We start from the raw sequence: 26102 nt of genomic DNA, 5'->3' as shown, positions 1-26102 counted from the left end.
GAGGCGCCCCAAACACGTGACCCAGCCACCTGCTCCTCCCTGTGCCGCCTCCATCCCACGCCAATGCCGTCCTTCCAATCGCTCTGGCCAAAAGCATAGGGTTGTCCAAACTCCTGTCTTTCCCCCATATTCTTATCTGCTCTAACAGCAAAACCCATTGGCGCCCCCCTCAAAAGCCTACACAGAATAAAACCGTTTCTCTCCAGCCCCCTCCCACCCTCGCTGCGGCACCCTGGCCACAGCAGCCTCCCTCTCTGCTCCCTGCTCTCCCTCCCTCTGCCCTGCGCTCAGGTTTCAGTATCCCAGACCTTGGGACGGTCTGATGAAAACCGCATCTGAGCTCGGCTCTGCTCTGCTCCCATCTCTCAGAGCAAAAGTCAGTGTAGCGAGGGCTCGCGCCTCCTCCAGCCCCTCCTCAGGGATTTGCACTGGCTGTTCCCGGCACCAGAAATGCCCTTCCCTGAGACACCCACGGGGCTCTTTCCCTCCATTGCTTCAGTTCCTAACTCAGACGTCACTTCTCAACGAGGCCCTCCCTGACCCCCGTTTAAAATTGTCCCTCCTCCCAGCATTCTCCTGTGCCCCGCAGCACTGTCACCATCTACCATGTTAATGGATTTTGTTTGTGGGATGTCCCCTCTGTGGCAGGGACGACTTTCCTCTGTTTTGTGTGCTGCTCTTTCCCCAGCGTCTAGAACAATCCTGGGCACACAGCAGGTGCTCAGAAAATATCTGTTCCCTAAATTCATCAGCCGGGGTCAGAATCACTGCCACGGGTGACCACAGAAGTTGTGACTCCTCTGCTCTCACGGGACGAGATGGAACTAAGGGGACTCATTTATTCACTGGGCAGGCTCTCTGGTTGCCACTAGGAATCAGCATTCCTGCTCCGTGAGCTTATAATACAGAAGGAGGAGGGTGACAGAGAAATAAGGAAATAAACAAAGGATTTCTTCTGTTGGAGAGGGAAGCATGCGAAGGAGAAAATCGGAGAAGGGAAGAAGACAGGACATGGCGAGCTGGTCTGCTCCAGGCCACTCGAACAAAGTTCCGCAGACAGCGGGCTTCAACAACAGAAGTTTATTTCTCACAGTTCTGGAGACTGGAGGTCAGAGAACCCTGCGCTGGCAAGTTGGAGTCTCCAAAGGCCTTTTTCCTTGGTCTATAGGCGACCAGCCGTCTTCTCTCTGGGGTTTCACCAGTCTTCCCTCTGCACCTGTTTGGGTCCTGATCTCTGCTTCTTACAGGGACATAGATTGGATGAGGGTCCATCCACGTGGCCTCCTTTTAGCCCAATCGCTTCTTTATAGGGCCTGACCCTAAACACAGCCACATGCTGAGTGTGAATTTGGAGAGACACAATTTAGCCCATAACCGGGGGTGAGGTGGGTGGAGAAAATTGAGGCAGAGACTGGCCAATGCTTTGAGGACACCTCCAGGGGCCACCCCACTCTAGAGGTCCTAGGGGTCAGCAAGGCCCACAGGGCAGTTCAACTTCATTCTCTCTTCCCCTGGCCCGAGAGCCCCCCCAGTCCACCTCCCACTCGCAGCTCCCCGTGAGCTCCGAGTGTATCAGAGAGAACCAAACTCAGCCCATGGGGAATCTAACACTGGTCAGACCCTGGATATATTTTTAAGGCATTGCTGACAGGATTGAGACATTCTACTCCTTTGGCAAAGAGCCCAAGAGAAGACCAGCTGAGGCTGTCCCCGGTTTTAGGATCCCAAGATCTCCTCAAGCCCAGGGGACTTGGAACACACTTTCTAGGGACAACTGTGCTACAGCAAATGTTCTGGGCCTTTCTCGCTTTCCTCAGTTCCCGTTCCCAACCCCCTTTTTTGCTTATTGTGGGTTCAGCCGGGTCCAGGTCCTTGAAAGGATGAGGTCTCTCACCCTCCTCCTCGACCCTGCCCTCCCACTGTCCTCTCTCTCCCTGCAAAGGGCCCATCATTCCACCTGCCCTGGGGGCCTGACCATCCTTTTCATCTCTCGAGGGAAGGGATGCATCCTCTCCACACAGGGGCTCTAATTCCCCCCCCACCTCCTGTCTGCTGCCTGCAAAGGCCTGGCCCGTCTCAGAAAGCCTCTACTTTCCCCGCGGGCTGCATCGCATCGGTGTTTCTCGCAGCTGAGCTCCTAGAGCCTGCCACTACCCTTCCTGCCTGCATTTCTTCCTTAATTCTTCGCAAGCTGACTTTTTCCCAGCCCTCTAATAAAACTAAGCACTCGAAGGTCATCAAGCCAAGGGTCTCTTCTGAGTCCTCATTCTTGAATTTTTTTAAAAGTTCTTAAAGTACGATCCACAACCCCAGGGCTTGGACAGATGACCCTGAGATCAAAAGTCAGATGCTTAACCGAATGAGCCACCCAGGCGCCCCTGAATCCCTCTTCATACAGACCCTTCCGAGGTTTACAACCACTGGCCACTCCCGCCTTCCTCCGCTCCTCTCTAATCTCTCGGGCTGCTGCGTTGGGGCTTTCCTCCATCCCTCCCAGGCTCAGAAGCCCGTCTCCACTCCCCTCCAGAGACAGCCTCTCCACCACCTCCACTGCTCATGTCTGGCCTTTTCTACTGGCTGACCTTGCTCATCTTGAGCTCAGCTCAACCCCAACCACCCCCACCAGCCGGCTCCCTGGTTCTCCTGTCTCTGTCGATGGTGCTGCTCTGTCCCTGGCTTCCTTTCTGCCTCCTCGCTGCCTTTTCGCCTCTCATGCCATCAGGCCCCACGGACACAGACGTTTATTTCTTCCAAAGCTCTTCCCTCTTTCTCACTCTACTTTGAGATTTCCCTGGACTCCAGACTCCCCAGGTCCTGCTTGCCTCCCCCCAGCACAGCCAGCATGAATTTCCTACAGGGGAGTTGGGGAGGACCCATGGCCCAGCAAGGCAGTGTGCATGTAAGACTGACTGTTTGTCCCCTATCCCTGTAGATGGCGCACTCCAAACCTGGGGGGAGTGACCTGAAAACCCAGCAGGCTCCTGGCTCATTCAGCCACTTGTCAGAGATGAGGGGGGCGGCCACTATAGTTCACTGAGTCTAAGATGCACACAGTACCATTGCTGCAGTCTGGGCACAGCCAACAATTTACACAGGTGAGCAGGCAGCATTGCTCCTTTCTTAGTGGTTCCTAAAACCATGGTTCGTCTTACCCCTGATCATGTCTTAGATTCTATAAGCTGTAAAGCTCAGGTGCTGGACTTCACGGTGGGAAAGTTTCTACAATATGTACAGCATGGCGCTAGGCAGAGCTTCGAATGATGTGATGCTAGAGAAGGAACAAAAGAGCGTGAGAGTTAAAATTTTAAAAGCCTGGTCCTCCCTGAGATCTTACCCCTAAATTGTGAAACAGAGCTAAGAGGAAAGAAATATAAAAACAAGTCTCAAACAACCCATGAGCGCATGAGAGCTGAAATGTACATCTGTGAATCTGAGGACCTACATATAAACACTACTTCCTGGGACCTCATCATTCCAGGAGGGCTTCCTGGAGGAAGCGAGCTTCAAATTTAAAAGAAAAGGAAAGTGGGCCGGAGGGCACTTTGTATCATTTCGTGGGTACACTGTTCTCAGGAGGATTATATCTCCATTTCACAGAGGAAGAAATTATGTGGGCAGATTCTGAGCATCCTACCTGGGACAGCCACACTTCATAACTGAATTTGTGAGCAAAAGGACAAAAGCCCAAGGAATGATATGAGTCTCTGCCAGTTGTTTGCATTTACTTTATTCCCCGGTTCATCACCTGGGGGGTTGTCCACAGTGGATTGAATATCTGGTCATTCCCAGTCTTTCATGAATGTCTGTAAGGGGCACCACAGTGTCCCGCTGGCCACTGGGGACGACTCCTTCCAGAACATGCTCCAGAGACAGCCTGACCCATAGCCTTCTCAAGGTGAGCAGGTTGGGGTGAGAAGAGTCGGGTTGGTTTGGGAGCCTGATGGAGGTCTCCGGGGTTGTGCATACACACCTGTGACAGGAGAAGGAAACAAAACCTTCAACCCCACCCAAGGCTCCATTCTGGGTAAGCCGTCCCCCCAACTCCCCTCTCCAGTGGAGGAAGCAGGGATATGTGCTGGGGGCCATATGTTGTGAGTACAAACAGGCTAACTGCAGTGTCTGCCCTGATGTCAAGGACTATACCCCAAAATGGGGGGAGGGGCCGCAAGCTGGAGGGGAGAAGGCAGCTGCCTCCACCAGCACCTGACAGCCGCCCTGACCCCTGACTCAGCATCGGTAAGCGGGTGGGACAGGTACTGCCTCTATCTGACAGGTGAGGCAAGCTGGTTCTGAGAGTCAAGGTCACATAAGGGGCCCGCGTCATAGTCTCCGTTCTCTCCGGGGCATCACGCCTTGGATCCCCCCAGATTCCCCCGGTGTGGAAGTGGGCCACAATATCCTCACGTATAGAAAGCTAATAAAAGGCTGAGCCCCTTTGGGGAGTTAACTCGATGCTCAGTGCCTCCTTAAACCCGCTACACCCGCAGGGCAACTGAGGCACAGAGCGTTGAAGTGACCGGCCCAGGGTCGGGCACCGCCCGGGCGGGGACTGGGGGGAGGCAGGCGGCGGACTCCCGCCTCGCGGCCCCGCGGGCCAGGCCCGGGCTGCCCATATAAGGCCGCGGCGCCCTGCAGCGTTTCCAGGCCCCAGGGGGCACCCCGCGCCCCCGGCCTCCTGCGCGTCCAGGAATGTGTGGAATCTTCCTCCCCGGCTGCCGCCCTCCGCAGGGAGGGCTTCCCCTCCCGCGCGGGGCCCGCGATCAGCCCCCGAGCCAAGCCCCGCGCCCGCCCGGCCGCCCGCAGCAGCCGCCTGGCCGCTGGGGGGAGCGCGGCGCCTTCGGCAGCGGGACGCGGGGGCGGGCGGCGGGGCGCCCTCACCTGCCCCGGGCCGGGCCGGGCGGGGAAGGCCGGGGAGGAGGCGGGGGAGGAGCTTGCGCGGGGCCGGCAGTCCCGGCCCAAAGTGAAACTCCCGGCACTTGCGGGAGCGCGGGGAGCGGGGACGGGCTGCGCGCCCTCGGGCCGGACGCGCCCCGGCGCCCATGGCGCTGAGCAAAGGGCTGCGGCTCCTCGGGCGGCTGGACGCCTCGGGGGAGTGCAGCGTCCTGCTGGAGGCGCGCGGCCGCGGGGACTGCCTGCTCTTCGAGGCCGGCACGGTGGCCACGCTCGGTGAGTACGACCCCGCCGCCGACCCGCGGCTGGGGCTGCGCTCCCCTGCTCTCCCGTCCCGGGGGAGCGACGCCCGAGGCGAGGGCGCCTGCCGCGCCCAGAGAAAGGGGCACCTCCCGTCCCCGAGGTGTCCAGCCCCGGCGGCGTGGGGGGCGCGCCGAGACAGCTGGGGCGTGGGGGGCGCGCGCGGGCTGCGGGAAGCCTGTTTGAGTGAGGTGACCCCTGGGGACGCCGGAGTGGCCCTCGGGCTCGGCCCAGGGCGCGGCGGTCCCCAGCTCCTCCTGGGGGGCTGCCCTCGCCGCGCCCGCGGGTCGTTGGGTTCTTGGAGAGCGGGTGTGGCCCTTAACGCCCCGCGCTCCGCGGGGACACATTCGAGATTCACCGCGATCCCAGGGGATTGACTTAACCCCCGCCCCCCCCCCCCCCGACCCTGTACCTGGTGCTCGTTTTCCTTTGCATCTGTAGATAAAACCACTGATCGCCTGATTGCCGGTTGGTTTGTGCTGGCTAGCTTCTGTTCCGGAGGGACTGGGGGACACAAACACGGGAACATAGACGCCGGAGAAACCTCTGATCGTAGATATTTGGGCGAGAAGCGTCAGTTCTGCAAAGTGCGGAACTCGTAAGCAAACGTGCTAGCCGGTGACCCTACCTTTATGCTGGATGTATTTGACGTTAGACGACACCAAGCCAGTACATTTCATGTCGGAGCTTCAGGAAGTGTGGATACAGGCCTTGTGCCAAGGACTTTAGTGATGATCTCATTTAACTTTCACAATTGCGCCAAAGAGCTACTATTATCCGCATGTTATAGATGAGTAGACTGGGGCCTGGAGAGACCGTGAGACTTGCTTGCCCCAAGGTGACACACCTCTACCTGAGTCCTGTGCTGCGTTTTCAAAGATTTATTTATGGGGGCCGGGGCAGAAGGGGAGAGAGAGAATCTCAAGTCGACTCCCAACCCCTGGTGGGACTTGTTCTCACACCCGGGGATCATGACCTGAGCTGAAACCAAGAACCAGGGGCTTAACCCGCTGAGTATGTTGTGTTTCATACAATGCATGGCTTCCTTGGTGTCACCAACCAGTCACCCTAACCCCTGTTTTGTGGCTAACTTCACCGGGAAGGCCAAAGTGAGCAAAAGCAGGTGAGATTGTTAGAACTTTGAACTTGAACTTGAACTTAAACAAACTTAAGTGAGGAAGGTCACTGTCCTTTAGGTTCTGGATGACCAGTGCCCTCACTCCCACAACACTTAACAAATATTTCCAAGTCTTTTTGCGCCCGGCATCGGTATGCATGGATTCTTCAATTAGGATATACATCCTGGAAGAAGCCTCTCTTCTACTGCAGTTTCCCTATAATCATTTCATTAGCATATAGTTATCGGGCTTGTTTTCAGTGGCCTGGTTACCGAAACAATGTCTCCAGTATTGTCAGTACCATAGTGTGCCTCTGATCCTTGATTAAATTATTATCAGATTTCTCTGGTGTGTGCTCTGTCCTGAAAAAATCCAAGTTTGGTCATTTGCTAAGGTCTTGAAAGAAAACCACAGAAATTTCCATTCCATTTTAGATGTCTACTTCATACCACATTTATCAGAACCGAGAGATTCATTTCATGGTACAAAAATACTCCTTCATCAAAGAGATTAAAATGTCCATCACTTGGATTACGGCGATGCGAAACAAGGTTCCTGCACATTTAAGAGTTCTTTTGAAGTCACTTGGAGAAAAAGACTTTATTTTTTCAGAAGAGGAGATTTTAAAATGATGGATGAAAAGAATAAAATGCACATTTTCCATTTGGAAATTCAGTTCGGGCTGCGGATGCGTGTATTTCTGGGGGGTTTTCAGAGCCCTGGATTCCAGTAGAGGGTAGCATGGAAGGCGTTGGCTGGTCTTCAACTCATGTGCAGCTCACATTTGTCACTTAACCTTGCATTCATTTTTCGGTAGAACTTAGGCTCGGATACTTAATTCTTCAAGTCTGCTTTTCTTCAGTGAAGTGAAACTATTTTTAAAAAGCAGCTGTCCTGCCCTTGGTGGCGTTGCTATCCCGGTGGGGGCGGGGCGGGGATTATCCAAGCCTCCTGTTACTAGAAAGTTGTTGTTTGAGGCTTTTCAAGTATCCGAAATGCGCTGCATTTGGACAGAATGGTGCTGAATTTGAAATCCCGTCTGTGCTTCAGAGGGCTGGCTTCTTGGCTTGCCTTCCTTGACAAGGAAAAGTGGACTTTCATTTTTTCCCCCCAGAAGATTCTAGTGTCTGCTCTTGCCAGCGGCCAGATATCTGTGGAAGCCAGCGTAGCTGGTGTGGGGATCCTGACCGCTCACCCTTTCCATGAGGTTCGAGGAGAGGGGTGGGGATGGGGGGGGGCGGCTTCCTCTCCCTTGAGCTGCCGTCTCCTCTGATGGATGTCCCCCGGAGGAATGAGAGGCCAGGGTCACTTACGTGGACTGTTTATGACCATGTGGGTGGGGTGGTTCCCCCCAGCCCGGGAATGTTCCTCCCTCTCCGTCCTGCTCTGAGGCTGATTTATGCTGCTGCTTTTAGGGGGAGCCACGGGAGAACGGCTGCAGGACAGCTCTTCAAGGGACACGTTAGCCCATAAGGATCCACACTTGCAAGGGCCTCTCCCAGCTGGTCGGGGGCTCACAAACAACGGCTTTGCCTGGCTTTGCATTTGCAGGCGGTGCTCAGAGAGGCTTGAGCTGGGCTGTGAGTTCAGCAGAAGCTGGTGATGCTTGGCTGGGCTGTGGCTGGGCGCGGTCCCTCTGTTGGTTCTGCGGTGACTCTGGGGACCATCTCCACGCCATGCCATGGAGCCTGCCAGCGGGAAGGTTGCTGAGGGGATACTTCTAAATTCCTGCTCCTGAAGGAATTAGGTTGAGAGTCTATCTTCAGAGTAGTTCAGTGAGAACAGGGATTCGGAAACAGAAAAGCCAAACACGGTGGCACCAATTACAAAAGGTTTGTTACGTTTTCTCGTTTTCTCGGAGACTTGATTCCAAGGCAGGAGGCTTCCCAAGCACAGGTGTAAAGAAAGCCATGGCATAGCATAGCTGGGGAACAGCTCCCCGTGGCCGGCAACCCACAGTTAGCGCAGATGTTCTTTTATTTGCACATCTGGAGGAAAAGTGCCTGCTGGCTTTCCTTTCGTCTCTCTCGGACTCGGTGTGGACCAGGGGACGGGAACTGTGCCTGTTGTCCACGGGTTTCATTTTCAGAACCGAGCACGGGTCGTCCAAGTCCAGGCCTCTCCCAGCAGCCCCCAGGGCGGGCGTGCGTTGGCGCAGGTGTTTGAGAGCGAGGGCAGCCCGAGCGAGGGCAGCCCGGCCTCTTTCCCCAACTGCACGTGCTGTTGCGCAGGGAGCCGGGGCCATGGCGGGGCAGGGTGGGAAGGAGGCCTGGGAGACTTAATTAACTTAATTAGTGAGTGTCCCTAAATTACGCTGAGCTTCTGGGGGGAAAGTTTCTGTGTAAACACCGGGCCTGGGCTTTCCCAGCCGATGTTTATATAAAGGCCACAATATCCTGCTTTGTTTGATTTGCTGACATGGCCACGGAGCCCAGCAAGGCTTCTCGCTGTGGCCTTGCTCACTTTCCCTGGTTTTGCGGCCCAGAATCAGCAGTCGGGGTCATCACGTGTGACCTGCTTCAGGGCACCTGAGAGAATCCGAGAGTGGCCAGGTTATCTGCTCTTCTGGGTGGAGACTGCAGAGACACGTGGCGCCTGGCAGAGGCTCCGGGCTGCTGACTTGGGACACCTGGGCAGCCCCCGCATGTCGGCCTCCACGGCTCATGCACGGGTCCTTCTTCCTACTTGGGGGTAAGCTCGGCAAGGGAGTCACGAAAACGCACACGGGGTTACTGTGTACTTCTGCCTGTCGTTTGCGTACCCCGCCGGTGGGAGTGCCATGGCCTGTCTTGCCAGGCTCCTGTGACTCAGACACCTTTCCCGTAACCCTTAAGTGTGAACATTTCCCAGTGTAGGAAACTAGAAGGAAAAAAGAATTCCCCCGTACCTGTCATTCAACATTGGTATCTGTCAATAGATTTCAATTCTGTGGCACTTGTCCCTGTATTTTTTAAAGATTTTTAAAAATTTTTTATTTGAGAGAGAGAGAGAGAACATGGGTGGACAGGGGAGGGGCAGAGGGAGAGGGAGAAGCAGGCGCCCAGCTGAGCAGGGAATCCTATATGGGGCTTGATCCCAGGACCCTGGGATCATGACCTGAGCCAAAGGCAGATGCTTAACCAGCTGAGCCACCCGGGCACCTCTGTTCCTGTATTTTTTATGAGAAATGAATCTCCTAAAATTTAGTTGGTTCAATGCCAAGCAAGATTTTAATGTATTTGACTTGCCCCCCCCCCCCCCCCCCCCCACCGATTGCATTTGTGTCTATGTGTTTAAGTTCAAAGTTTACTTGACAGACTGAGATGTGGCCAGCAACCGAGATGGTGGTGTGAATTGATTCTGAGATTCTGGCCAAGATACTTTTTTTTTTTTTTTAAGATTTATTATTTATTTGTTTATTTATTTTGGAGAGGGGCAGGGGCAGCAGAAGCGGAGGGAGAGAAGCAGACCCCACTGAGCACAGAGCCTGATCCCACAATCCTGAGTTCCAGAGATCGTGACCTGAGGTCATGACCTGAGCCAAATCAAGAATTCCCAGGGTAACCAAATGTGCACGCAGATGCCCCCACTGGCCAGGCACATTTTTAAAAACAAAATGACCACATGGGATCAGTAAACCTTTGGCTGGAAGAGCCGGATGTCCCCACCTTGGGATGGCCCTGATGGGCTCATAAGGAGACAGTCTGAGCTCTTTGGTGGCACTGCCCTAGATCATGGCCGGAGGGGGCCTTGCCCTGTGCCTCTCATTTAAATGAGGAGTTGGGCTAAGGGGCCAGGTCTTCCTGTCATCTGCAGTCCCCTTTCTGGACCTCACTGCAGGTACCCAGGGCCCTAGAATCTCCTACCCAAGCAGTGCCCAGACTGCTTCCATCCTGCTCGTGTCTCTTCCCAGGGTCTGTGACAGACTGCAGCGCCCATGTCCCCTCTGTGTCCCGGGGAAGGGGGTGTGGCCGGGTTGCACCGTATGGAGCTGGACACAGGACACACTGGCTGGGGTGTCCCCAGGTGTGCGCATGAGGCCCCTGGCAGAGTGGCACGAAGCCCAGAGGCGGGAGGAGAGGGGGGTGGTGTCTGTGGAAAGAGAAGGGCCCAGGCTAAGGGCAGCCGCCACCACTGGCCACATTCTGGACTGATCTTCCAGTTAGCAGCAGGGGAGAACTTCCCAAGCTAAGAGGGTAGAACGTATTTTGTTGAACAGAACTGTGGCAAGGGTCCAGGGCACTGGGTCTCAACTCTGGGGTGTTCCTCGGGTACCCAGGTCCCACTTTGGGATTTTTTGGCTGCTCAGCATCTGTCGCGAGACTGGGTCAGCCTTTCTATCTGAGATGAGGAATATTTTCTGTTGTTGCTGGGTTTTCTGCCCACACCTGAAGTGTCCTTAAAGCCCTGGGAAACTGTCCCCGGCTCAAACTTGGGAATTAGATGGGGGTCCCCAAGCATTTCTGGGCACCACGAGTGGTGTGGTCACCAGCTGCCTCAATCTGAAAATCAGATCCATTTTGCAGGGTTGTCTGCTCCTGACCAAGCCGAGGGCTTGCAAGCAAAGCCCCCAGAGCTGCACTAGCATTTCCAGGCCGCATCTACAGCGGGCATCGCTTTCGTTTTCCATGCACTGGCGGGTATTGTGCAGATACTGGTAGATTTGTCTGGGCGCTGGTGGATGGGGGCTCTCAGTGGGCCGGCAAGGGTTCACCCTCGAGGCCAAGGCAAAACAGTCCAGTTATGGGCACTTCCTAACTGTGTTCAAGGAACGCTGGAAGGAGGCTTCGGGTACTGTTTTGTACATTAAGTCATTCTTGGGGACGATTTAATGCATACCTTGAGAAATACACATGTCCTTGGGGCGCCTGGGTGGCTCAGTCAGTTAAGTGTCAGACTCTTGGTTTTAGCTCAAGTCTGAGCTAAAGCCCTGCTGGGCTGTGAGCTCAGCGGGGAGTCTGCTTTCCTTCTGGCCCTCCTCCCACACTTGCTCAGGGGCACATGCACACATGCACAAGCTTTCTCAAGGAAATAAATAAATCTTAAAAAAAAAAAAAAAGAGGGGCGCCTGGGTGGCTCAGTGGGTTAAGCCGCTGCCTTCGGCTCAGGTCATGATCTCAGGGTCCTGGGATCGAGTCCCACATCGGGCTCTCTGCTCGGCGGGGAGCCTGCTTCCCTCTCTCTCTCTCTCTCTCTGGCTGCCTCTCCGTCTACTTGTGATTTCTCTCTGTCAAATTAATAAATAAAATCTTTAAAAAAAAAAAAAAAAAAAAAGAAATATGCATTAATCCTGTATTAAATGGATAGAAATTTATTTCAGGATATGTTCATATATCATATTCATATAACATTTTGCTTTGAGGATGTTCATTGCAAGCTGCTTTGAATTTTTAGCTGATCACACAAACCCTGGTCCAACTCGATAATTAATAGTGAACATTTAGGGGGAAAAAAGGGCTGACGTTTTTAGAGTACTTACCAGGTACCCGGCGTTGTTCTAAGTGGTTTACATGTATTGATTTATTTAATCCTCACTCCGAGGTCGGTATTAATTATCCATTTTACATCCAGAGAAAGTGAGGCACAGACCAGTATAAGAGCTCACATCGGGCTCCCAAGCTCCTAGGATCGAGCCCCACATCGGGCTCCCTGCTCAGTGGGAGGCCCGCTTCTCCCTTTGCCCAAGCTCATGCTCTCTTTCTCTCAAATAAATAAATAAAATCTTAAAAATCTTAAAAAAAAAAAAAGTTCAGTGTGTGTATGAAAAAGACTAGGTGTGTCCTGTTGTCTCTGTGAGTATTTTGAGCTTCAAAACACATGTGTCGGGGCGCCTGGGTGGCTCAGTGGGTTAAGCCTCTGCCTTCAGCTCAGGTCATGATCTCAGGGTCCTGGGATCGAGTCCCATATCAGGCTCACTGCTCAGGGGGGAGCCTGCTTCCTCCTCTCTCTCTCTCTCTCTCTCTGCCCGCCTCTCTGCCTACTTGTGATCTCTCTCTCTCAAATAAATAAATAAAATCTTTAAAAAAAGAAAAAAACATATATGTCATCAGTCGGTGAACATCAGGGGTGCTGGGGAGTTGAAGTAGGCAGAGCCTCCCCTTGGGGACTAGATTTTGACTCGATCCTTACATCAACAGGTGGGGTCAGGCTGGGGGAAGCATTTGCCTACTTTCCGCGCAGCGTGTGGTTATCAGGAAGGGGGCATCTTGCAGAGAAATGTGGGCTTTGGTCCTGCGTTCCAGCGAGCTGAGGCTTTGCGCTGGGTAGTGACCTTCCAAGAGGATGGCCCAGCACCTCCAACAGAACCTGATTAGGACTCCAAGCTCTGAAGAAACTGCTAGGGCCATAGGCGCAGCCACGAGCCATAAGGTTCCCTGAGGACATGCTTCTGGATGTGAGGCGTGTCAAACCGATGTCCTGTTGGACTGTTGTCTTCCGGAAGATGTTCTCAGAAGATGTCCTCAGTTGAGCGGAGAGAGATGCCTGAGGGCGTGACTGTGTCTTCCTGTCCCAAGTTCTCTCGTCCTGGAAGACTGGGGGTGGGGGACAGGAGGGTCTGGCAGCTGGGTGGACAGAGCTGCATTTTGCACCCAAGGTGGGCACCGGGCATTTGTCGTGGGCCTGGTGCTCAGCAAAGGGCCTGTCCAGGAAAGCTGGATGTGCCTGGCCAGGTCCTGGGGGAGCAGCTGTCCGCATGTACACGGTGGGAAGCGGGACAGTTGCCACCTGCTTGTAATGCTTCCTGGTTCAGAAAATGACTCTAGTGGGAGGAGTCACTTCGAGCGCATTAGCTAAGGAGGGCAGGCAGAGCAGCTCCTGGTGACCCAGTTCTTGGGAGCAGTTCCAAAGTATGAGTACGAAAGCCTGAACTTAATTTCATGACCGCATTTTGAGGTTCAGGGACTGTCCTGGAGAGCCTTCTGTGATACCACGGGAGCTGGTGCTTCCTTCTGTTCCTTCTGTTCCTGCATTCCTGTGCCTTTCTGGCACTTCTGTGAGACCCGGCCTGATGGGGCCCCCCTCCCCAACTTCCCTGTCCAGCACGACCACAAGCCACCGTGCCGGACACGTCCGCTCTTCGAGAACAGGCCTCATCTTCTGCAGCTTCTGCTCCTTGACAAGGTCTGAGGCGGCGCTCAGGGCAAAGCCAGTGATAAGAAATGGGTGGGGAGGGGACCTGGGTGGCTGGGGGGGGGGGGGGGTTCAGCGTCTGCCTTCTGCTTGGGTTGTGATCCCAGAGCCCTGCATCGGGCTCCCGGCTCCGCGGGGAGTCTGCTTCTCCCTCTGCCTCTGTGATGGCTTTCCCTCTCTCCCAGATAAATAAATAAAATCTTAAAAAAAAAAAAAAAAAGAAAGAAAGAAAGAAAAGAAATGGAAGGGTGACCTTCCTCTGTCCTTTAGAGCAGCGTAAGTTCTCAGAAAATGAATTTGGGCCACCAGAGCGCTCCTAGTTTTGAAATGGATGAGGGATTTGGGGGGTGAGGCGGGGAGAGGGCAGGGTGGTCACAGTGACGCTCAGACCAGCATGGAACTGGGGTGGTCTGGACACCCACCAAGCGCTAGGAAAACGGCCAGATTTAAGCAGGGCGTGAGGTACATTTCTTATCTCTGCTGGCCAGCTGCCTTTTTGTATTCAGCTTGTGTTGACTGTGTTACAGATTGATGGTGGTAATCTCTACTCAGAAAAAGCAAAAAGCAAATTACTTCCCTTTCCTCACCCTAGAATGTTCCAGTGAGACCTCCACTACACGCTTTACCTGTTTCCTCTGCAGCCTACCTGTGGGAGAGACAAGACCTGAATTCTAGCCCTGGCTCCTTCTGCGAGTCCTTATCTGTTCTTATCTGAGGGAACTAACCTCACAGGCCTCAGGGTCCACATCTGAAAACCAACAAATGACAAGCAGTGCTGCCTTTCCTGCTCTGGAATTCATGTGTCTTTTTTTTGATAGTGAGACAGATCACAAGTAGGCAGAGAGGCAGGCCGAGGGGGGGGCGGGCGGCGGGGGTGGGGAGCAGGCTCCCTGCTGAGCAGAGAGCCTATGCGCTATTGGATTCCAGGACCCTGAGATCCAATGACCTGAGTTGAAGGCAGAGGCTTAACCCACTGAGCCACCCAGGTGCCTTTCCATGTGTCTTAAAAAAAAAAAAAAAAAATCAAGCACTAAGCATGAGCAAATAAGCAACACCTTTGCCTTACACACCTAGTAAAAATAATAAACCACCCAGAAATTTGAGTCTTAGGAGAAATGATCCGGCAAGGTAAAATTGAAGATGGTTCAGATCTGAGCTAAGAATCTAATGCTACACTTTCTTTTTTTATTACAGACTTATGAATTAACTAAAAGGCATAAGATTCGTTCTCCTTGGTTCTGCCCCTTTCCCAATAGGCAGAGAAGATTTTCAAAAGGCGATAATAATTTAGCTTCAGTTAGGGACACAAAGTAAGGTATTTCTTAAAATACCATAAAATGTGCCAAAGTAGTAGCTCCTTTAGTTAGTTCTTACTAGCATCCCTTAACATTCCGAAGCTCCTGCTTTCAGTCATAATCATAACTTTGCTTTTCTAACCATCTGCTCTGCAAGGAGGAGTTTGTATGTCTGGGAGTGTGTGGTCTTCTTTCAGCGGCTTTACTGACTGTGGCGTGAACTTAGCTTTGCCTCAAACCTTATCCTGGCTGACAATCCAGTATGTGGGGAAAAAGCTCATCAAGCGGAGGAGACCGTTTTCTGCAGCTCCTGCTTCCCTGTTAGGCCACTCCGAGGTCGGGTGGAGCCAAGCCAGATCCTGCTGGCAGAAGGAGTGACAGAACGTGGTCCAATGTGGCAGTCCCCGGGCTCTGGCCCAGCGGAGCTGTGGCACTCCCATCCTGGCCTGCTTCAGTCATGGGCTCATTTTTATGTAAATGATGTAGATGAAGAAAGGAATATTGGAAAGCTTGGGCTAGAAATAACTTGCCAGCAGCCCAGGCCTGAGCCAAGCCCTTGTGATAAGGTCGATCATAGGGGTATCTGCTTCTCTTCTACGGGGACCACCAGCAGGGGTGAAGGTGGGTGCTGGGGTCCAGAGGGGCGGGGCCTGCGGCTCAGGAAGTGGGGGTGGCAGACCAGTCTCTGATACATTGCGCTCTGTTCCTCCACCACCTCCCTTGCTTTCCAAGCTGACCTGTCTAGAGGGGACACTTTTTCCCAATTAACAGAGAGGCACCCAGTGGGCTCTAGGCTGCCTTGGAGAAAGCAGACCAGAAAGGCCTTTTTCTAACTTGCATGGCGGTGATGAAATTTTAATCCAACCGTGGAGCTGGTATTTGCATCTCACCCCTGCGACACAGGGCGCATCGCATAGGAGCACACACCGGAAGGGAGGTATTGTACTGAAATGCCATTGCCTGCGGGCGCTGGCTGCGGACCTGGCAGGTTTCGGCGGTGCGTCTGGCTTCAGCACTCTCGGCTGTAGGTTTCTGGTTCGGCCTTGGTGTTAGGAAATTGAGGTTGCTAAGAGCTTATTAGAATTTTGTCTTAAAAAGAGAAAATAGACCCAGATCCGAGACCGGGGAGTGATCCTGGAAGAGAAGTTGTGAGCTTGAGAGGCCGAGTTTCGTGACTTTAGTTCGCCACCAGCTTTCTCCGGGCCTTGTAGGAGGGGCCTCAGTTTCGCGGCCTCTGTGTGCTCCCCTCCTGCGCACCCTTAAGTCTTTGGGGTGCAGAGGATACGATTGTGCCCTTAGAAGATTCAGGAGACAGAGCCTGAAGGATCTGTCAGTGGAATGGCAAAACTGAGGGAGGGGGACGGACGGACACGCGCAGGGGAGGAGAGGGAAGAGGAGGAATGAGACTGGGAAAATGTTGGTAGCACCTGGGGCTGGGTGATAGGTATGTGGAGGTTCGTGAGACTTAGTGAGTTAATACGCCGGCTGCTTTTCAAGCTCGGTAGATTAAAATTGATCGCTTTGCAATACACTATCATGAGTCAAATAGAAATTAGAGTATCACATGGGAAAAAAAAAAAAAAGATTCCACTCCCAGGGACAACAGTTTCCAAGAATAAACATCATAAAATATGCAACGCCTAAAAGAAGAAAGCTATAAAACTTCACTAAAGCACCAAATAATTGAAAAGGTTTACTGTGTTCTTTGATAGGAACATCGACATTGTAAAGATGTTCTTCTCCAAGTAATCTATAAATGCAAGTATCTGTGAGTAAAACCAATTAAATTCCAATAGGAGTTTGATGTAAAACATAGGGGACTGACTAAGAATATCTGGGACTCCCCCCATACTTAAATGGCAGCCCCATATGGGTAGGGTAGGGGCTTGGGGACAATCATGTCTGACTCACCCTGGTCCCGCTATCTTCCTCCGCTCCGCCCAATCCCCCAGCAAGTCCAGGCTTCTCTACCCCCACACTTCACAAGGATCTGGATGCCATACGGTGCTCCTCCAACCAGTCCCTCCTTCATTCGGACTCGAGGCCGCCACCTAACTGGTGTCCTAGCCACCACTCCCAGGGCTTCCCCAGCCCCCACGCAGGGAGGGACCTGCTTAAGCCTGCACTTCCTAAGGCCTCTGCCCTGGCCTCACCATTTCCTAAGCTCACTCCATTTGAGCAACCCTGGCTGGCTCCTGCCTTGGCAGCTTTTACGTGCTGTGCCTTCTGCCCGCAGTTCTCTCCCCCTCCCCCCAACTCTGGACCTCTGCCTGGCTGTGTCCTCCCCATGTGGCGCTATCTGGATGATTTGGGCGAGAATTTCCTGGCCACTCTAGCTGATCTGGCCCACGGCATCCACCCTCCCCACGCCCCCATTGTCACCGGTCTATCATCTGCTTTCTCTCTTTGTCTTACCAAAAGCACCTTTGTTGTTTGCTCGCCTGTGTCCTGTGTAATATTCATCTCAAGTGTGCAGGCTTTCTGGGAGCAAGAGGTTGCAGGTTACACCGTGTCCCGCAAAAAGATCTGTCCAAGTCCTACAGTACCATGATAACGGAATGTGACCTTATATGGAAATCAGGTCTTTACAGCCATAATTAAGTTGTAAACTAAGGTGAAGTCATATGGGAGTAGGGTGGGCCCTTAATCCAGTAGGACTTAGTGTCCGTAGAAAAAGAGAAGACACAGAAACAAACACACACACAGGGAAGATGGCCATGCGAAGACAGAGGCAGAGATCAGAGTGATGTGGCCACCGGCCAAGAACCCTGGGGGCCCCCAGAAGCTGGAAGAGCCAAGGAAAGATCCTACTCTGGAGGCTTCAGAGGGAGCATGGCCCTGCCAACACCTGAGTCTGGACTTCCAGCCTCCAGAACTGTGCGTAAAGTGTGGTTATTTCCAGCACCCCCCGTCTGTGGTACTTGGTCTTACGGCAGCCCCAGGAGACCACAACAAGGGGCATTTTCTGTCTTGCTCAGTTCTGTCTTCTCAGACCTGTCCGGGGTGAGGAGCAGCTCCAGAAACACTGCATAATGCTGAAGGAATGGCAAAAATAGCCAAGAAGATTTTGAAAAAGATCAGTGAAGATGCACTTGATCTAGCCGATAGTAAAGCATACTATAAAGCCGTAGGAATGTTATAATAGAGGGCGCCTGGGAGGCTCAGTCCACTAAGCGTCTGCCTTCTGCTCAGGTCATGATCCCCGGCTTGTGGGATCAGCCCCGCATCTGGCTGCCTGCTCAGTGGGGAGCCTGCCTCTCCTTCTTCCTCTGCCTGCTGCTCCCCCTGCTTGTGCACGCTCTCTGTCAAATAAATAAATAAGTCTTCAAGAAAAGAAGAATGATATAATAGACAAAAATCAATAGATTAGAAGAGAGGGCTCAGAAGAGACTTAGGTAAATGGATTTAGTTTATTATAATGGTGATGATTTAATGAGCCAGGGGAAGGGTGAAGGGTGACTCTTCAACAAATTGTCTTGATACAATTGACCAGTGCTGTGTTGGGGCGGGGGGGGGGGGGCGGGGGGCCCCTCCTTTACTCAGCCGGATATTCAGACCGGGACTGTCTAGTCTGAAAAGGAGGAGGGCAGAAAGCTCAGCTTGCCCCCGGGACCGTGCTGGCTGTCCCTGTCCAGGAGACCGAGTGTTCTTTGTAGGAGTTCTGGCAGGTGACTGCATAGCCACCCGGCTGGTAACTAGCTTTTCCTTTGTGTCCTGTTGGAAACTGCATCTCTTTAAAAAAAAAAAAAAAATTATTTATTTGAGAGGGAGAGAGAAAGAGAGAGCGAGCAAGCACAAGAGCAGGGAGAGCGGGGGGAAAGCAGACCCTCCGCTGAGCAGGGAGCCCAACGCAGGGCTTGATCCCAGGACCTGGGGTCATGACCTCAGCATAGGCAGACACTTAACTGACTGAGCCCCCAGGCGCCCCCGAGCCAGTATCTCTTATCAAACCCCCGGAAGTATAGATTCCAGGCTTCACCCAAGCCCAAGCCTGGTGTCCTCATCAGCAGGTGTCTTCCGTGTCCAGGAGCAATGGGTCACTCATGGTCATTTTTACCACAAGCAGTGTTCTCTAGTCACATAGTTGATGACTGACCGTTATGGGGTTCCTAGGTTTTGTTAAGCCCCTGGGGGTGCTAATTAAATTAGAGCCCTACATTATACCATGTATTAAAGCAAATTACAGAGGCCTTTATGGTGAACTCTAAAGAGCCCCACTTTTAAAGTATTAGAAGAACATAGAAGAGAAACTTTCACAGTTTTATGGTGTAGAAAGCCTTTCTAAACAAAGCATAAAACTCAGAAGTCAAAAAGATAAAGAAACCTGATAGACTTAAAGAAATATCTCTTTATTGAAGTACGACACACATAGAACAATGAGCAAACCCCACCGCCCAGCTCCTGAGTTGTCACAGAGCGAACACACCCCCATGACCAGGGAGAGATCTGGAAACAGAGCCCAGGTGGCACCCTGGGAACCCCTGCACAGCCTTTGCCCTGTGTCCGATCGATAGATGGGACTATATGAATATGTAAATCTCCAGGATATCAAAAGGCACCGTAAAAGTGCTTTAGAGATGAGCAACAGCCTGGAAAGAAATCCTGTACGCCGTGTGCAGCATATAAAAGGGTCAAAGACTGACAATCATGGGATGTGAGAGGGCGCTGTAGATCGTAAAGAAGGACAAATAGTTCACCAGGAAAGATGGCAAAGGATACCTAGGTCGTTCCCAAGAGGAAAACTGCAAGCGGCCCACGGAGCCGGCGCGGCCCACTCTGCTCTAGGCCAGAAGCCATCTCCTCCATTCTTCTCGCCCTCTGCCTCCCGTGACTCAGACGTAGAAGGCCCAGGACAGACACTGCGTTCCACCCAGGGTGACTCCTCCCTGCTGCTCGCCCAACCCCCTCTCACGCCCCCGCGGTGCCCCCCCACCTGTCTCTCCCTTAGGCCTTGACCCGTTTCCCAGGAGACATTGGGTTCTCTCCTGCACTGGCTCCCGGGCCTCCAGACAAGCCCAGATCTGACTTGTCCTCTAGGGACACACCTGCTCAGGTCCCCGCCAACCTCCGTGCGGGGAACATCAGGGCGGGGCTCAGGTGCTTGACACAGGAACAACAGCTGTGGCAAAAGGTAGGAGGGGGCCGTCATTGCTGGAGGTTGGGGCAGGCGGTAGGTTTGGCCTCCCATTTTTAAAGGCTAGCGTCGGGGGGGACCAGATCGGCCCCCAGAAAGGAGTGTGGGACAGGTACCAGCAGCAGCAAAGTGTTCGTTCCGTAAAGGTGAACTTCCTCAGGGAGAAGCTGCTGAACGAAGGGACATCACAGGAAAATGACTGGGGGAATCTAGACCTGGCCCCCCGAGGAAATGTGCAACTCAGGCCGTGGGGTCCGTTCAGCTCAGGGATCCCGGGTATGTTTGACCTCTGTTCGCAGAGTACACATCAGCCTCCTAGGGGACCCTGGGGTCTGTTGGGGACTCGCTGCTATGAAGTGATTAAGATTCTAAGGCCAGGTTCTGACCCTTCCACAGACTTTCCTGTTTCCAAGGCTGGAGCTAATTCCAGGTACAGAAAGCTTTTGGCCGGTTGGTAAGTCAGAGGAGGCAGTCCCCAGATTGAGGAAATGGGGTAGTAGGGCCCTTTGAGAAGGCCTTTTTGTAAAAATAGTGTGAATATCTTCCCTTTTGTTGTGTGGGGCCTCTGTGAGAAGCAGCCGTGTTTAATTAATAGACTAGACGCGTGTGGAGGGAGAGCCCAAACTTGTCACAAAAGATGCCCCCAGGTATTCCCTACATGTGGGGATGCGAATAACAAAGCACCATTCACAGAGTTGAACTTCCTTCATCTTCCGGGGCCTGTGCATCCTGTTTGCCCAAGGTCAGGGCCAGCCCTGCTACAGCGCTGTGTCTCTGTGGTCCGTCCAACACCAGTGACCACACTGGAGTTCTAATCACATCTCTAATGCCAGCTTTCCTGCTAAACAGCAACAGTAATTTTTTGTAACAATCAAAGAAGGCTGAGAAATGAATTATAGCCAGTTTTCTGGACTCTGGATTAAAATACAGAGTTGGAATTGGCTTTTGGTGAATGGAAGAAGTCTTACCTCAGATTTCTGGAACCGTGTCCTGTCCTCAACAAGTCCCTCCTGCACCAACCTCTGTGAACCCCGCCTTCCCCCGCATGCCCTCCCCCAACCTGAGGCTTGCTGGGAGTGGGGCAGGTGACCCCTGTTCACAGCCCCTCCCTCCCCCTGGCCAGGGTTCCTCCTTCTCCCCCAGAAGGACCGGTCCTGGGGACCCACACCCGTCCTCACTGAGATCTCTCTTCCTCCTGGCCACGCTCTGCATTCACAGAGGAGCTGCGTTCCTGGCTCCCTGGGTCCTTTCGCCACAACGCCTGTCCCCATCCTCGGTGAGCTCCTGGCCATCAGCACAAGCCACCTGCTCTGCGGGCCTCCCTCTGCCCTCACTGGCTCACTGCCAAGCCTTGCCTTCCCTTCACCCCGCTAGACCTTCTACTCACCAGGTACTAGGTGGTACTAGGCCACCCTGCAAGTTCAGCTCCGGGCACCCACTACTACCCCGACCCAGACAGCTCTGCAGCGACCAGGCCTTCGGTGTCTGAGCTCTGAAACCTTCCCGCCACCCTCACTGCCCGCCGCACACCCTCCTCCCTCGCCCTCCTCTGGCCGACAACGCACCCCATGCACTGACCACTCCTGCACGCACTGCCCCCCCACCCCCGCAAGCCCGGCAGCCCCCCAGCCCGGGACAAGGCCACACGCCCCCTTGCCCCACGCATGCACCCTGGTTGTCGGGTGTGGCAGGACACGGACTTCTCAGGGCAACTCCTCAAGGGGTTTTTGTGCTGGTCCGTAGTTTCATCACATTTTCCTTTTTTTAAGATTTTATTCATTTATTAGACAGAGGGAGAGTGCATAAGCAGGGGGAGGGGCAGAGGGAGAGGGAGAAGCAAAGTACCCACTTGAGCAGGCAGCCCCAAGCAGGGCTCCATCCCAGGGCCCCAGGATGGATCATGACCTGAGCTGAAGGCAGACAGTAGCTCCACCGACTGAGCCACCCAGGCACCCCGCCCCGCGTTTTCGTACTCTGGTTGCTCTTCTGCTCTCCAGGATGGCTGTTTCACACCTTCTCAGCCTTCAGCACCTTGGGCCTCTCAGCGAATGTTTTGCTTCCTATTGTCCCGACAAAATAAAAGGAATTTAAAGGAGAATTTCATGAGCCCCACCGGCTGACCTGTTTGCCCTGTGCACACGCTCTCACCACCTTCCCTCTGTTACAACGATGACACTGGTGTCCCTGGGGGTCCCCCTTTCCTTCCTAGCCCGGTGATTTCCACCATTAAACCCACAGACGGTCAGATCTCATTTTAAGGAACCTACTCCCGCCTGGGTGGCTCAGTGGGTTAAGCCTCTGCCTTCGGCTCAGGTCATGATCCCAGGGTCCTGGGATCGAGCCCCATATCCGGCTCTCTGCTCGTCAGGGAGCCTGCTTCTCCCTCTCTCTCTGCCTGCCTCTCTGCTTACTTGTGATCTCTGTCAAATAAATGAATAAAATCTTTAAAAAAAAAAAAAAAAGGAACCTACTCCCGGCCCCAGCCCCTCACCTCCTTCCTCCATTCGTGTGCATGAGGGGGTGGTGCACACACGTGCCATCTCCGCTCTCCCTCCCCCCATCCTCCCCGGCCAGGCTTTGGAACTCGCTGCTCCTCTGAAGCCCTTCATCAAGGCCACCATGACTTCCGGGTCCCGGGATCCCGCAAACGTCCCCGTCCAGCAGCACCAGCCCCCCAGCCCATCCCACCCTCCTGAAGCGCTGCGCCTTCCCAGGTCGCGTTCCTCGCTGCCGTCCTCTCCCTGCTGCTCCAAGCACCGCCCTCCCGCCCCCCACGGCAGAGGTGCGCATCTGGATCCCTTGCGGAGCAATGGAGTTGAAGCAGGACAGGGTGTGACTTTGCCCTGTTCTTCCCATGCCGGCGGGGCCTCTCGCGCAGCCCAAGAAGATAAACGTGGATGACACTACATGGCTTCTAAAGGGGTGCGTGTGTGCTTGCACGTGTGCACACGCACGTGCCCACACCCTTGCATGCAAATAGGGCTTCTCTGCAAGGGGGGAGGCTCTGAGGAGGGGCGGTTCAGCTGGACGGATAACTGAGGAAGGAAGAAGAAAGAGGGATGTTCGGGGGAGCTGGTTTGGCTTGTCCGAGACGAAACTGGGAAGGTGGCTCTCAGTAGAGCCTCCAGTGCCAGGCCAGGCCCGTGGACCTAATTTGTGAGTCACAGGAAGCAAAATGAAGGGCTTGCGGTAGGAGGAAGTGACACATCAGGACCCGCTCCAGGAGGAGAGCTTGGGGGAGGGGAGGGCAGGACCTCGGGAGAGTCTGGAGGCCCAGGATTGAGATCTGCGGTCGGGCCAGGAACACTGCCCCCGGGGAGCGGGCCTACGGGATCAGCCCCGCGTATACAGTGAATAGGCACAGATTTGGAGAGAAGTAGGTATCGTCAGGCTTTGCTCTGCCTCCCCTCCCGGTGCAGCGCCCCGCTGCCCCCCATCAGAAGCCTGCTCAGCGTGGGCGGAAGACTCCCCCTAAAGTCTCAGTGTCCAGCCCTGTGCTCCCGCCCCCTTGTCTGAGGAGCCGGCCTCCTCCTCCAGCTTGGTCACAGCCACGGCTGACCTCCGTGCAGGGAGCAGGGTGGGGAGGACCCACCCCAGCCCGCAGATGTTTTTCCAGCTGTGGCTGCAGGAGATCATACATTTCCCTTTTATTTTCTCTGGTCGGTTTGCACAAGCTAGCACAGCCTTGGTGGGAGGCCGTGCACTTGCTTAGGTCATGCGTTTCTGCGTGCCCGCCCCCGCTCGCCTCCCCTTCCCCCACTGGCTCTTTGGTGTGGTCTGGACTTTTGTGGTGAGAGAGAGAAGCAGTGGGGAGTACAGGAAAGTTTCTTCTTGGGGCTGACCTGGGTCTGCCCATTTGGCTTTCATCACGGCTCACAGGCTTCTGTTACAGACCGATGTTTTTGATTTGCACTTGGCTCAGCAGCCCTCCTGTGCCTTCCTCCGCTGGCCCCAGGAAAAGTCATTGTCTTTCGAAAGAGCGGCTCTGGCTCTAAGCTGGTGACTTTGGAAGAAACAGCCATAAGCCAGTCTGAACGGAACTCGCAAAGGCCAGGCTGACCTTGATCTGGCTTAGGCTGTCCGCTCCAGAGCCTGAAACACGAGGAGAGGGTTTGAAATCCTGCTCAAGAATATGCAGCTGCAAGTGGTACCTCGGTCTTGGGCTGTCTGCCGCGTTAAATTGACCTACTTGTGTTTGTGACATGTGGGCTGGGCTTCCCTGGAATTTCCCGATGGCGTGTTATTGTGGATTAGATTATGAAAGAAAGAAACGTGTGTGGTTGGTTTGATGACTGACCCGGACTGGCTGAGTGTGGCCCGGGAACACAGCCTGCGTGGCCTGGGTTTTAAGGAGCAGAGCGCGCTCGGGCTCCACGCGTGACTCTGACCCCTGGTGACACCAGCCCCACCTGCGGGACATTAGGCCAAGTTCGCGCTGCTTTAGGGCAAGCCGCCCCCTCCCTGGCAGCCTAAGTGGCGGCTGTTTCTCTTCCACTCCCTTGGCCCACTAGTCCTGGGGTGGGATGTGGGTCCCCTAGGCCCTCTTTGCCACCTCCGGACCCTCCTTCCCTTCTTCATAAAAGCACTCAACTCTGAACCGCCTAATGGGATCTTCCAAGGTCATCCAAACTTCTAGACTGTCAAGAGCCCCCTGGGGATTTAGGACAGGAGCCATAGCTCACCACCACAGGGTGGTGTGGGGTGTTCCCCGGAACCTTGACCCAGCCGTCAGGAGACCCCAGGCCCATTTCTCTCGCCGGGTGTGCGCGCCAGGGCTGTTTGCAAGCAAGGCTCACCCACAGGGTCCAGTGTTAGGTGGCTGAACTTCCAGGGTCCCCTCAAAGGACAGGCTCGTTTGTTCCAAGAGTGTCCACATGGCCCCGTCATAGTTCTTAGGTCACGCGTGGTTCCTCGCAACCCAGATGCCTTCTACCAGTCAGGACGATTTTGAATTGCAAGCCATGCTGCCTAGTAACATGGATAACTGACATCAGGTTACCAGGGACACAGAACTGGATGCTAACCCAAGGTCAGTTCTCTTGCAGGCTCTGTTAACCCTTTGCCCACACACACCAGGGACCCTGTCACCCGTTGCCCTGTGTTGGGATTACCTGGTGATTCTACCTTGTTTTCTGCCAATGTTGCTGGTGCGGAGGTTTGCCCTTGTTTTTGGTACCTTCTGCATCATGGTGAGCCTCCTGAAGCCCTTGGCCTTGGGCTCCTGTCCCTCTTTGCTTGGTCCTGCTCGCTTGGTAATACACCAGTGGGATCCTCTCCTCCTTGCCTGAATCCTTCTCTGTGTGGCTGGAAGTTTCCAGAAACCCACTGCCATGCTGATAGGGATCATGGCCACTTCTTGACCCCTAAGTGTGGGGGGTGGGGTCCTGCGGTGACTGTCCCAGTGGGCTCTGCCCACCTTCCCGCCTTCCAGCTCTGCCGCTCCCCCACCTCCTCCTCTTCCTCACTCTTAGCTGATGGACTTGCCTCTCACTGCACGGAAGCCCTGAAGCATTTGGGGGGGACGTCTGCACACTGCCTGCGCCCCAGTGGCCTGCCCACCCCCTTCCGCCTCTGTTCCCGCTGTCTGCTCCCGCGTCTCCTGGTAACTATTGGGCTGATGGACTGTTTTTGAGGGTGGTCCCCACTTAGACATCGGATTCCACTGACCTCCGGGGCCTCCCTCCAGCAGCTCCCCCCTCCTAGTACATGGTTTTTACTGTCCCAGAGTGTTTCCACCAGCACATGTGTGTGGGTGCATACGCACACACACACATGCACGTGTGTATGCACACATGTATGCACACAGTCATATATACATGCATATATACACTCACATACATACACATGTACAATATACACATACCTGTACACACATGTGCACACATACAGGCACACATACATGTGTATATACATACATGTATGTATGCACACAGCTGCATGTACATATACAGACACATACCTGCTTATACAGATATACACATGTGTGTATACATACATGCATGTACATGCATACACACGTGCACATAAATATATGTGCATGCATGCACACACACATACTCACATACACGGACATATACACACATGCATGAACACACACGCACATGCACACGCGCGCACACACACACACACACACACACAGAGTTCCTTGAAGAACCATCTGTTTCTCCCTCTGCAGTCAGCTGCCTGCCCCTCCTCTCCACCGACACTGCTCCTTGCTGGGCCCCAGTGCCTAACTGGGAGGACGGACACTCTGTC

General features: G+C 53.9%; 1 protein-coding gene and 1 long non-coding RNA gene across 5 annotated transcripts in view; one reads left to right on the top strand and one right to left on the bottom strand.

The window, feature by feature from the left end:
- Positions 1–268: 268 nt before the first annotated feature.
- LOC131833424 (uncharacterized) lies at positions 269–5874 on the bottom strand. Of its 2 annotated transcripts, XR_009354456.1 has the most exons (3): positions 5603–5874; positions 3746–3970; positions 269–3268 (listed from the first exon to the last, which is right to left on the bottom strand). It is a non-coding gene; the product is annotated as an uncharacterized LOC131833424 (long non-coding RNA). The 2 variants fall into 2 exon arrangements; XR_009354457.1 differs by lacking the exon at positions 269–3268 and having other exon boundaries at positions 3712–3970.
- SYNJ2 (synaptojanin 2) overlaps positions 4948–26102 on the top strand; it is a 94015-nt gene continuing 72860 nt past the window's right edge. For 2 of the 3 annotated variants that reach the window (XM_059176662.1, XM_059176661.1), the window contains exon 1: positions 4953–5166. In XM_059176662.1, coding sequence (XP_059032645.1) covers positions 5040–5166 — 127 coding nt within the window. In that variant the 5' untranslated portion in view covers positions 4953–5039. Of the gene's footprint in view, positions 5167–26102 lie in introns of all 3 variants that reach the window. The other variant, XM_059176663.1, reaches the window with a different exon arrangement.

This window comes from Mustela lutreola, chromosome 6 (assembly GCF_030435805.1).
Source record: "Mustela lutreola isolate mMusLut2 chromosome 6, mMusLut2.pri, whole genome shotgun sequence".
Classification (NCBI taxonomy): domain Eukaryota; kingdom Metazoa; phylum Chordata; class Mammalia; order Carnivora; family Mustelidae; genus Mustela; species Mustela lutreola.
The sequence above is the reverse complement of the archived record's forward strand: the minus strand, read 5'-3'. Positions and strand labels throughout refer to the sequence as shown.